This window comes from Pelobates fuscus, chromosome 12, assembly GCF_036172605.1.
Source record: "Pelobates fuscus isolate aPelFus1 chromosome 12, aPelFus1.pri, whole genome shotgun sequence".
NCBI lineage: Eukaryota > Metazoa > Chordata > Amphibia > Anura > Pelobatidae > Pelobates > Pelobates fuscus.
In genome coordinates, this window is record NC_086328.1 from 37,667,314 (window position 1) to 37,679,498 (window position 12,185).

The window sequence follows — 12,185 nt, forward strand, 5'->3', positions numbered from 1 at the left end:
ACTGCGGATTGACATTGCACATTGTTGCATAGTTTGTTGTCTATAACGATTCCCAAGTCCTTTTCGTGTGTTGTTATCCCTAATTCGCTTCCATTAAGGGTATTCGTTGCTTGTGTATTCTTTACGCCGAAGTGCATAACTTTGCATTTTTCAACATTAAATTTCATCTGCCATTTGAGTGCCCAGTCCCTCAGTCTATCTAAATCCCTCTGCAGCAAAGTAATATCTTGCTCACATTGTATTATTTTACAGAGTTTTGTGTCATCTGCAAACACTGAAACATGACTTTCAATGCTGTCTTCAAGATCATTTCTAAACATGTTAAACAGTATTGCTAATGCTATAGTGTCCCTGTCCCTAGATTAATATGGGCATGTCCTCAAACATGCATTTGCAATTAAATTTTGAAAAATAAACTTTTACTGATGTCTTCACCTCCTCCGACGTCTCGGAGGAGCATTGGGTACCAAATGCGTATGGGTGGCAAGTGCCATGCATGCATTCAAGCATTAAATCAATACTTTCCATGGGGTCTTCACGTTACCAAGTATTACTCGGTCAGTGCAGTGGAAGTGCCTCTAGTGGTTGTTTGTATTACAGCAGGGGGTAATATAACAACACAGCTGGACACCATTGGGACAACATGACAATGTAAAGATCAATAATGTGACAACATATCAAGCAAAATATATGGGGAAAGCACAGCAATATCTTTGGTAATATATGTGTCAATATGCAATATGGTGATAATGTTTGACTCTTACCCCATAGACAACATAACTATATGAAAGGCTCCCATATTCCATTTCGCTGTTATTAACCGAGATATCTTGAAGGATCCAGTCACCTTTATTTGTAAACACACTCTTTGTGTTTTTATTCACAGTTGAGGCATTGGATTTTGGTAAAATTACCATTTCTGCCTCTGTAGAATGATAACATGTAAAGAAAACATGGTGTGTAAAAGTGAGCATTAGGAAGTTCTAGTAAGATCAGGATTATTCATGAAACACCAAATTTTAGCAAATTAAATCATCATAGCAAACTATAGGTTAGTTTCTTTAAATGACCACTATAGTGCCAGGAAACCAAACTCGTTTTCCTGGCACTATAGGGTCTTTAGGTCCCCCCCACCCTCAGAATCCCACTCCCGCTGGGCTCAAGGGGGCTAAGGAGGTTAAACTCTTACCTTTCTCCAGCGCCGAGCTCCCTCTGAGCTGGGGAACTCTCCTCTCTCTTCCGAGGTTGGCTCTGAATGCGCATTTCTTAATGCTTTCCTATGGACGTCCAGTGTCTTCTCACTGTGATTTTCACAGTGAGAATCGCGGAAGCGGCCCTAGTGGCTGTCAGTGAGACAGCCACTAGAGGCTGGATTAACCCAAATGTAAACACAGCAGTTTCTCTGAAACTGCTATATTTACAGCTGCAGGGTTAACCCTAGATGGACCTGGCACCCAGACCACTTCATTGAGCTGAAGTGGTCTGGGTGCCTATAGTGGTCCTTTAAGGACGTAGGCAATTTTACAAGTTCTAATCAAAACAAAACCTGCACTATAAGTCTTTCAAACCATAGTTTACCTCTTTCACATTGTGTACACCCACACTTATATATAATTTTATTAATAAAATTAAAAGAGCTTTCATTTCACATCAAATAGTTATATATGAAACATAATTTAATATGAATAAAATCTAACGAATTTTGAGAAATTAAGAAATGTTAAGTTCTGCATGACATTTTAACTGTGAATGTCATAATACTGTTAGCTTTTACTGCAATAAAATACATATTTGTGTTTAACGATGTCTCACAAGTACAAAAGTACCCCCCATGTACATGTTTTATCGGGTTTTGAAGAGTTACAGGGTTAAATATAGGGATTACAAATCCTTTAGACTTTCTGCCTTGGTTGTCAGGCAGGTCTCTGAAATTGTAATTAATAAAGTCACATAATTATGTAAAAAGATTACAAAATATGCATGTAGAATTTAAATATATACAATAATAAATACAATTATAATTGTATGTTTTTTATTTATTTATTAATAAGTGTTATTAAATACATATACGGTAGTATAATATATTAATAAAGCAAGATGGTCCCTGCACTCAGACTTTATCCGTTGTGGTGCCGGGTGCTGCAACGTCAGGGCTATTGTCATGTTAAGATCCTTTAACCTTTCCTTGTAAGTTTTATCCTGCAATCCATGAACCAGTTTAGTAGCCCTTCTCTGAACTCTCTCCAAAGTATCAATATCCTTCTGGAGATACGGTCTCTAGTACTACTTACAATACTCCAAAGTAGTAAATTACGCTGCAGTGGGGAAGGTGTAAAAGGGGAAATAAGTAGAAAAAGAGGGCTCACTGAGGGGTGTAAGAGGAAACACTAGACTGTATTAGAAGGCACACTGCGGGTATGAGGGCACACTATAAGTTATAAGAGTTGTATCTAACAATTAATCTTGACCTACAAATCTCTAATGCTACGCCATCCTACCCCAAATTTTTGACAATCTTTATTTGTTTTATTTATTTTTTTATTTGCAATTGTTCAGATATTGAATAATCGGTGCAGAATTTAGGGTTGCAAAGTATACATAGAATATGAAGAAAGCTTACAAAGTTTGTGAAAATTACTTCCACTCTTCAGTATATTTAACAATCAGTATAATATAAACCTTTATTGATAGTCAGTCAAATATGGTGGTTTTGGGGACTACTTCTTATAGTGGAGAAACCTTGAAAAGGTTTGGAACCACACCTACACTCCCAGGCACAGAGGCTCTTGGGAAGAAGATCCCCAGCGGTTGGTGTGGGGGACCCTGTGGATTTAGCCACCACCAAAGCCCAGTCAGATGCCTTGTTTGCCCCGTGTCCTGGGGGGCTCAAGAGCTGGCCGGCTGGCCACTTTTGAGCCCCCCCGGGGCAGGCGGCAGCTTCTAATGTGGCGGCGGCGAGGAAGCATGCTCACCTGAGCTCTTCCTGCTCAGCTCCCTCATGTGCCTTTTTAAATTTGACAATTTTTATTGTTTTCAACATATCATGGGGGTAAGGTTGAGAGGGGTACAGAAGATAAAAGAGGGGGGGGGGGGGTCATCCAGTAGTTCCGAACCACATAAGTACATACATACAAATATACAGAGTAGACAGCAATCAGTCTCTTTTGACATTGTGCTCTATAAATATCTATAACCTTTCTTGATACTCTCCGGGTTGTCCCTAGTATTCCAGGTCAGGCCTCTGTCTCTATCTCTATCTACCCTCCCTGTATTTGCGTTTATGCTATTCCTTTTTGTGGTGTGTCTGTCTCCATATCTCCCAAGTTTCCCAGGCTGCCTTATTTATGACTGTAGGGGGGCATATGTTGGTGAACCATTGTTCATATATTCTTTGGTTATCTAGTTCCGAGAGAACTACCTCTATTGCTGGGGTTCGGCTAGATTTCCAGTTCCTTGCTACCACTCGCTGTGCTGTGAGCAGCAGATGATATGTGAGTTTCCGAATGTGTGGAGGTATTCCTGGGGGTGTGGAAAGCAGTAAGTACATGCGTGGTTCGTACTTCAGTTCTGTGTGTGTGATTTCTAATAGTGTTCTGTGTAGTTCCTTCCAGAACGGTTGGATCAGCGGGCATTGCCACCATGTGTGTAGTACAGTGCCTTCGTGAGAGGCGCATCTCCAACATTGTGGGGAGCTATTCGGGTAAAGTTTGTGCAACCTCGCGGGTACTAAGTGCCACCTATATATCATTTTTGTATGTTGCTCTAAGAGAGTGGCCGACTTGACCAGTTTTTGGGGAGAGACAATGATGTCATTCCATGTTTGTTGGGAGATCACTTCGTTGAGGTCTAGCGCCCACTGTTTCGCAGGTGTGGCGTCAGAGAGTGGGGAGTAGTCTAGGAGAAGTCTGTAACACATGGATAGCGGCCTGCATGATTTAGGTAGGCGTTTATCCAGGCAGATTTGTTCCCATATTGTGGGGTTCTGCATCCCTATTTCTTGTAGTGTAGGGTCATGTTGTTTGTGTTTGCGTAGGAAGGATTGGAGTTGTCTATAAGAGAAGTGGGAGGTCTGTGGGATCCCATGAACTAGGCGCAGTGTGGCGAAATCTGTGAGTTTATTTCCTGTGTAGAAGTGGGTAAGATTGTGTAGGCCCTTATCGTGCCATGGTCTAGCATTGAAGGTCGGGATACAGTATGTTAAAGCCCACGTGGGCGTGGCTTTAGATATTTGAGGGTTGTTGCACAGTTTGGCTCTATGTGTATCCCATGTGTGCAGTAGTAGTGACAGTTGGTTTGGAATGTCCGGTATCGTTGGCCGAAGTGTTTTGGGTATCCACAGAACATGTGAGAGTATATATGGTTCTAACAGCCGTGCCTCTAGTGTTACCCATTGTGGGGGTGGTTGGTCTATAAGGTGTGGTAGTGCGGATGCTAGTATTGCTGCGTGATAGTAGGAGCGAACGTCTGGAACTGCCAGTCCCCCCTCCTTTAGCGGTGCCTTAAGGAGTTTTAGTGCCACCCGGGGTCTCCCATTCCCCCAAATAAACTTATTCATGTCTTTCTGGATTGCTTTGAAGTAGGATTGGGGGAGCTTTAGTGGGAGGGTCCGAAAGACATATTGCAGCCGTGGGAGCACTGACATCTTCAGTGCCACTATTCTTTCGGTCCATGTAAGGAATAAGGCCCCCCATGTCTTTAAGATTACTTTACAGTCATTCCAGACCCTAATATAGTTCCTAGTGATGAGGTCTGAGGGATTTTTTGTAAAGAGAAGTCCTAAATATTTTATATTGTCTGACCTCCACTCAAATGGGTATGTCTTGCTCAGGGTCAACATCTGGGAGGCATGTAGTCCTATCCCCATTGCTTGAGTTTTTGATTCATTCAACGAATAATATGACAGCCGGCCATAATGTTTGATGGTCTGCATAAGGTTAGGGAGGGACTCCACGGGTTTCGATATATATAATAGTATATCATCTGCGAAAGCACTAATTTTATATTCTGTACCTTTCACAGTAATGCCATGTATGAGAGGGTGCATTCTGATATTGCGTAACAGGGGTTCCAGGGCCAGGACGTACAACAGGGGTGACAGGGGGCAGCCCTGTCTCGTACCGTTGGTGATGTTAAAGGGGTGCGATTGAAATCCAGCTTGGAGGACTTGTGCTGATGGTGTAGAGTACAGTGCGAACACTTGTCGCACAACTGGTGGTGGAAACCCATATGCCCGCAGTGTGCGATCTAGAAAGGGCCAACTAAGACGGTCAAACGCCTTTTCGGCGTCCAATGCAAGGAGCAGCCCGCTGCCCTTGGCCTTACGAAGACTTTCTAACAGCAGTGTCAGTTTGCGGGTGTTATCTAGCCCTTGCCTACCCTTTACAAATCCCGTTTGGTCGTCACTTATGAGTGTAGGCAAGAGGTCGCTGAATCTATTCGCTAAGACCTTTGCATATATTTTTGCGTCTGTGTTTAGTAACGATATGGGTCGGTAATTTTTGCATTGGTCTGGCGGTTTGTCCAGTTTGGGCAAGGTTACTATGGTGGCCAACAACATTTCATGTGGTAATTTCCCCATTTCTGAGGCAGAGTGGTACACCTTCAGGAGATGGGGGGCTAGTTCTTGGGCATATAGCTTATAGTATGCGTTAGAGAGGCCATCTGCCCCGGGCGCTTTACCCTTTGGTAATCCCTTTATCACGTTTAGCACCTCCTGTAATGTAATAGGTTTTAGTAGGTCGGCTGCTTGTGACAAGTCTATTTGGGGAAGTTTGGCCATCTGAAGGTAACTGTCTATTTCCTCTGCCTTGGTCAGCTGTACCGTGCCAGAGTTGTTCAGGTTGTAGAGTTTGGAATAGAACTCCGCAAATTCCTGGCTGATATCTGTGGGGGTGATTTTCTTGTTGCCGTCTTCGCCTATAACATGTGCAATTTTTGAGTTGGCGTATTTTGTTCGTAGTCTATTGGCTAAGTATTTACTGGCTTTGCCGCTATTATGGTAAACATTGGCTTTTAATTTGTGGAGCATGTTTTTGGTTTTTTCTGCGTTTAGCTGTGTTAAGCGGGTATATAATGTTTGAAGTTGTGTAGCTAATTGTGGTGAGGGCTGTAGTTTGTTCTGTTTGGAGGCTAGTGCTATTTGTTTGTGGCAATCTAGGATGTTAGTTTGGTGGTGTCGCTTCAGAAAAGAGGATCTCCTGATAAACAGGCCCCTCATGACTGCCTTGTGCGCTGACCAAACTGTGTTGTCTGAGATTTCCGATCCACTATTTGTTTCAAAGTAAGCTTGCAGTGCTTCTCTTATTTCTTTGACAAATGTGGTGTCTGTCAGCAGTGTGTCATTTAATTTCCATGAGCCTCTTCCTTTAAACTGGAAGGCGTCTAGTAGGTCAAGGGACACTGGACCATGGTCCGACCATGTTATATTCCCCATGGTACAGTTAGACAGATTGGCTAGGAGTTGTCTATCTATGAGGAATGCGTCTATGCGGGTATAGGTGTTATGTGCCCTCGAGTAGAAGGAATAATCTCTGTCCTCCGGGTGCAGTGATCTCCAGGCATCGTAGAGGTCATAGCGATCTATCAGTTTGGTGAATGCCTTACTCGTGGTGTCTAATCTCTTTTTGCTGCTTCCTGTTAGGGTAGCAGTCGTGTCGAGCATAGGTGATTGTATGCAATTACATTTCCCTTTTTAATCTTATCTATTTTATGTAAGACCATTTGGAGGAACTGCGTAGGGTTTTCATTGGGGAAATAAGTTGCAACTAATGTGAGATGGACATCGTTGAATTGTCCCACCAGTATTATGTATCTGCCTCTTGGGTCGATACTGTGCGCTATTGGAGTAAAGGCTACGTCTCTGTGAACCAGAATTGATACTCCTCTTGTTTTAGTGCTTGCTTGAGAGTGAAATTGGACGGGGTAAGTTTTCATAAATATGGCCGGAGTACGGTCATTCCGAAAGTGCGTTTCCTGGATACAGGCAATATCTGCCCTGTTTTAGATTAGATCTCTAAACAATAGTCTGCGTTTACCTGGGGTGTTCAACCCCTTGACATTGTGAGAGACAAGTCTCATAGTGGTACGGTGGGGGGTGGATGCGCTGCTTTTCTTTTGCGTGTATCGGTAACAAGTCGGCTAAGTATGGGTTCATGCGTTTTGGTAAGATGTGGTAAATGATTCGGCTTCTGTGGGGTAGCTGGAGGTAGAGTGTCTGGATGACATTGCATGGGGAAGGGGGGGACCCACTGGGGATGGAGGAGTCCAGATAGGGGGATAGGTACGGGGTTAGGGTAAACGGGTGGGCAACATGCCCTAACTAGCTCCCTTACTCGGAGCCACATTGCGTCGAGGAACTCTCGATCGCAGAGCCTAGGGGGACGGGAGGTCGAGCTTAGCCTTAGGCGTGCAGCTCATTCGTGGCTCTGATGGAGGTAGGAGCATTGTAACTTTGTGCTTTTTGTATGTCTGGAGAGTCTCAGGAGGCAATGAGAACAGGTTGGGCTAAAAGGAGAATACATGTAAAAATTAAGAAATAACTCATTGGTACTTCCGGCCCTATCAAGTGAAAGGTGTTGTCCTTTTGTTTGGGCTGGGTCAACTGTTCCCTGTGTATAGCAGTCCATAAGTAAAAAAAGGGGGGGGGGCTCTGCCTTGTTCACCCTCTTCTCTATTATGCGGGATCTAAGAGACGTCTATGCCCTATGTTCTCTTGCAGATGGGAGGACATATGAGGGTGTGCGGTGCCGGGTCCCCGGCGTCGCGGTAACACAGGTGACCTATATCATAATTCATCCCTGGAGGGGCCTCTGATGTATGTGGTCCCCCTTTTCAGTAAATTAGCCCTTGCTGTGCCTGAGCTGCCGCGGCCCCAACAGCGTAGGGTGCCTACATGTTTTTGTTGCCCCTGGCAGTCTCAATGTAGCGGCCGGACAGGCCCAACTCTTACATATATACCATTAATCAGTGGAGGCTATTACTCGCTGGCCTCTATGGTCCTTCCCAGCTCCCCATTGGGTCCTGGGGAGAAGAGGGGCAAGTCTTTCCTGAGGGAAGGTGGTCTACGGTCAGATAGTTCTCTAACTGCTTGGGACAAGTACTAGTTGAGATCTATTATATTCACTCCAGGGCGGAAGTACATAACCTAGTACATAACTGAATACATTTAACATTATAATTGTCCATAATTCAAAACATTTAGCTTGTGTTACGACCTGATCTCTGTGACTGCAGTGGAACTCAGGCAGATATGTAAGGGCAATAGTATCATGCCTCCGTTTAGGAAGGAGTGTCTCAAAGCCTTCATGCGAGTGTCCAGTCTGGGGAGATCCTGGGGTTTTTTGCAGGTTTCTGCTGCAAGCGCTCTGGTTGTGGAAAACCCCAGTCCGTGAGCTTAGAGAGACCCGATTCCAGGGTAGAGATCGCGTGCATGGATCCGTTGTGATGGACCAAAAGCTTTGCAGGGTATCCCCATCTGTATAGTACTTTGCGCTCTCGCAGTGTGGTAGTGACCGGAGCCAAGTGTTTCCGAAATTGTAAAGTTTCCGCAGAGAGATCTGCAAAGAGTTTGATGTGTCCATAGGGGTCAGGCAAATCAGCGTTTCTGCTTGTCTTCATCAGCTGCTCTTTAACGTGGAAGAAGTGAACTCGTGCAATGACGTCCCTCTCCGTTGAGATTGACAGGTGTTGTGGCCGTCGGAGACGGTGCGCTCTATCCACGAGCAGTTGGTCCGGGTGAATGGCTGGTAGGAGCAGTTGGAACATGTCTTGAAGGTAATCCGTGAGGCCTGCGGCTAATACTGTTTCCGGTATACCTCGGATCCGAATATTGTTCCTCCTCGATCTGTCCTCTAGATCTGCCAGTTTGATTTTATATGTTTGGAGGGTTGTTTCTTGTTCCCGCACTTTGGCCGCCAGCCGGTTATGTGCCTCAGCGCATTCATCTAATTTGTTTTCCACGTGGGCCGTGCGTTGGCCTATGTCGGAGATGTCTTTGCGGAGATCCGCCGCGAGACTCTGCAGCTGCTTCTTCATGTTGTCCTGCATCGTGTCAGCCAGGTCGGTAAGCATGGATCGCATTGCTGAAGTAGTTAGTGGTTGTTCTTCTGTGAGGGAACCCAGGGAGGCTGAGGGTGAGAGAGATCCTTCTCGAGAGCGGGCCTCTCCGCCATCTTTGTAATGGTTGCGGCCTTCCCGCGTTTTCTGTCCGGCAGTCCGTGTCAAGAAGAAGGACGCCCGGTCTGCTTTAATCGTTTTGTTCTTTTGCCTCTGAGACATATTGAGTCTGTAGGTGCTATAATTGGCTCTGTAGTCCGATTATTTTAGCTCCAGGGCACCAGAACGTTAGGAGCCTCACAGATGTGCGTCCATTCAGTTCAGGCACCAAGCCACGCCCCTCCTCATGTGCCTTTTAATGAAGCCAGAATATGAAGGTACTCCGGCTCCCGTCATCACTAAGTGTTGCGCATGGGAGATGAGAAAGAAGATTAGAGCTCCCTCACCGCCTACTCAGCCTTTCCGCCCCCCCACCAGACCGTGCAGCAGCCGTACTGGATCGCATGTAAGTAATCCACTCCAGCTCTCCCAGGGAGGCTGGGTGGATTTAGATAAAAAAATATATAATCATTTTGGAGTGTTGGGAGAAATGTGTGTGTGTCTGTGAGTGAATGTGTGTGTGTCTGTGAGTGAATGTGTGTGTGCCTGTGAGTGAATGTGTGTGTCTGTAAGTGTGTGTCTGTAAGTGTCTGTGTGTCTGTGAGTGAATGTGTGTGTAGGTGTCTGTCAGTGAGTGCCTGTCAGTGAGTGTGTATGTTTCAGTCAATGAGTGGGTCTGTGTCTGTCAGTGAATGTAAGTCTGTCAGTGTGTGTCAAATCAGTGAGTGTGTGGGTATGTCATTGTTTGTCAGTGTATATGAGAGTGTGTGTGTGTCTGTGTGTCTTTCTGTCAGTGAAAGTGTGTGTTGGTTAAACAGTATGTGTGCCAATTACTGTATTTTTTAGTGATTGTATGTAATTGATGCATCAGTAAGAAAGTTTCTGTCAGTCCAAGTGTGGCCTTGACATGACGGGGTGGGGAAAATTTAAATATGGGGTGGTGCCTGAGCACCGTCCTGCCTAGGGCAGCACACCACTGCCTCCAGGACTGTGTGGGGTGGGGGGGAGGGGTGGAAGGGGTCTCTTTGTGCTTTAAATGGTTCTTGACTGGCTGAAGTGGAGTAGCAGAGGAAACCGGTCGGGTTACCCGGGGCCCGCTACGGACCCGGGAGGAAATCGAGAAAAAAAATAAAAATCGAGAGTCGCAAGGCCATGGCTTTTGCGAACAGTTTTAAGTCCGCATTCAGGAGTGACAAAGGTCAATAACTGGCGCAACAGGATGGGTCCTTGCCTTCTTTGGGTATGACAGTCAGGATTTCAGCAAGTGAGTCCATTGGGAATTGTCTGTAAAATGCCACTTTACTCTCTCTGTATTTAGTGAATAACCATTTTGTATTTGGAGAAGTATAAAGTATTATATTTATGCACTATATAGAACAAATGAAACTGGGAAACTGCTTAAACCAAAGGATAATAACATAACTGATGGTCAGTGTTCTATTATATATCACAATTGTTTTAATTAAATTAACACTTCAAGTACCATGTCGACTATAGTTCACTGTAGTGATTATGGTGCCTGCAGTGCCCTGACATCCCATCACATTGTATAGAGTCAAACCTTTTCAATGTAGAGCTGAACTCAGGAGAGCTAATGGAAGTTCCTTCTTAGCAGCGCCTGGATATCTGATGAGGGTAGTGGTGGTGGGGGGCGGTGCCCGACAGACCCCAATTAACAGTTAAACTAATTGACTCATTACAATTAGGAGGTGCCAGGGCACTCCTGGCAAGATGATCATTACAGCGATCTGTAGTGGTTATGGTGCTTGGAGTGTTCCTTAAAGTAATACATGAACAGAAATAATATATAGTAATGTTGATATTTTATTATAGGTTTACTTTATTTATTTGTAATGAACATACCTGGGTACTGAAAAGAAACGAAGGTCAGGTTACAAAGCTGTTTGTCAAAGGGGAATTTGAACATGTCTAAATTACACGTGCTAACAACTCGTAATGGCTTTTCTTGAGTGATTTTTCCATCATAGTGAAGTGTGTAATATGCCGTCACGGGATAGTTATCTTCTGTTTCAGTTCTGGAAAATAAATATTGTTTAATTTCTAAGACTGCCATGTATTTTTTTTTACTATAGAATACAAATAATGCCCGGTGGGCCACAATGACCAGGGGCTGAGGCTGGCAGGGGAGATCACAGAATCTCTCCGGCTGGCCCATGCAGGGCCGACACTATCAGTGTGCCGGCCCTGCTGTGTGCCTTCATGGGCTGGTGGGGAGATCATAGATCTCCCTCACCGGCCCACAGGCATTGTAACGCTGCCGCTGGCTGGGGAGGGAGGGAGAGGAGGACCCGGTGGAGCTGTAGTATAAATATACTACAGCGCCCCTCACACTGCACCACTACACACATTACTCTCCAGATACACGCTAGATCCCTTACCCAACTCTGGATCATCTAATCTCCACACACATACACACAGTAGATCCCTATCTACACTCTAAATCCTCTACACACATACAATCTCCTATACACACTCTGGGTCCTTTACACACTAGATCCCCTACACAGACACACTGCACCACCTACACACACTACATTCCTGACATACAAACTATGAATCCCCTATGCACGTACTACATTCCTTGTTAGCAAACACGTGCTACATTCTCTAAACACACAGTCTCTACAAACCCTACACACACTACAGCCCGTATACACACACTCGCAACATCCCCAATATACACTATGCCCCCTATACACACACACACTCTCTACAGCCCCTGGCACGATACGCTTTCCTGGCCCTTTTGTCCTCTGGTATCCAACTTATGGAGACACCATAGACAAGTTAAAAGCAAACACAGCGCAAGCATGTTATTAAATTTGCTTGTGCTGCACAGAACAAATACAGGACCTTTTTCTCATGCTAGAGCTCTTCAGCAGGGCTCTGCGCATTGAACTAACATGCTCACTTTGAGAGAGGAAGTGCTTGTCATTAGGGATAACAAAACACACCCTCTCTGGCCCCGCCCCCTTCTCATGGGGCCGCTGTGATTGAAAAATGCCCGGGCC

General features: G+C 45.0%; 1 protein-coding gene across 1 annotated transcript in view; it reads right to left on the reverse strand.

The window, feature by feature from the left end:
* Positions 1-12,185, reverse strand: part of LOC134578472 (5-hydroxytryptamine receptor 3C-like) — a 72,352-nt gene that overhangs the window by 9,628 nt on the left and 50,539 nt on the right. The window contains exons 5-6 of the mRNA XM_063437471.1: positions 11,017-11,189; positions 765-925 (exon numbers count right to left, since the gene is read on the reverse strand). Of these exons, the coding sequence (XP_063293541.1) occupies positions 765-925; positions 11,017-11,189 (334 nt within the window). The remainder of the gene's footprint in view (positions 1-764; positions 926-11,016; positions 11,190-12,185) is intronic.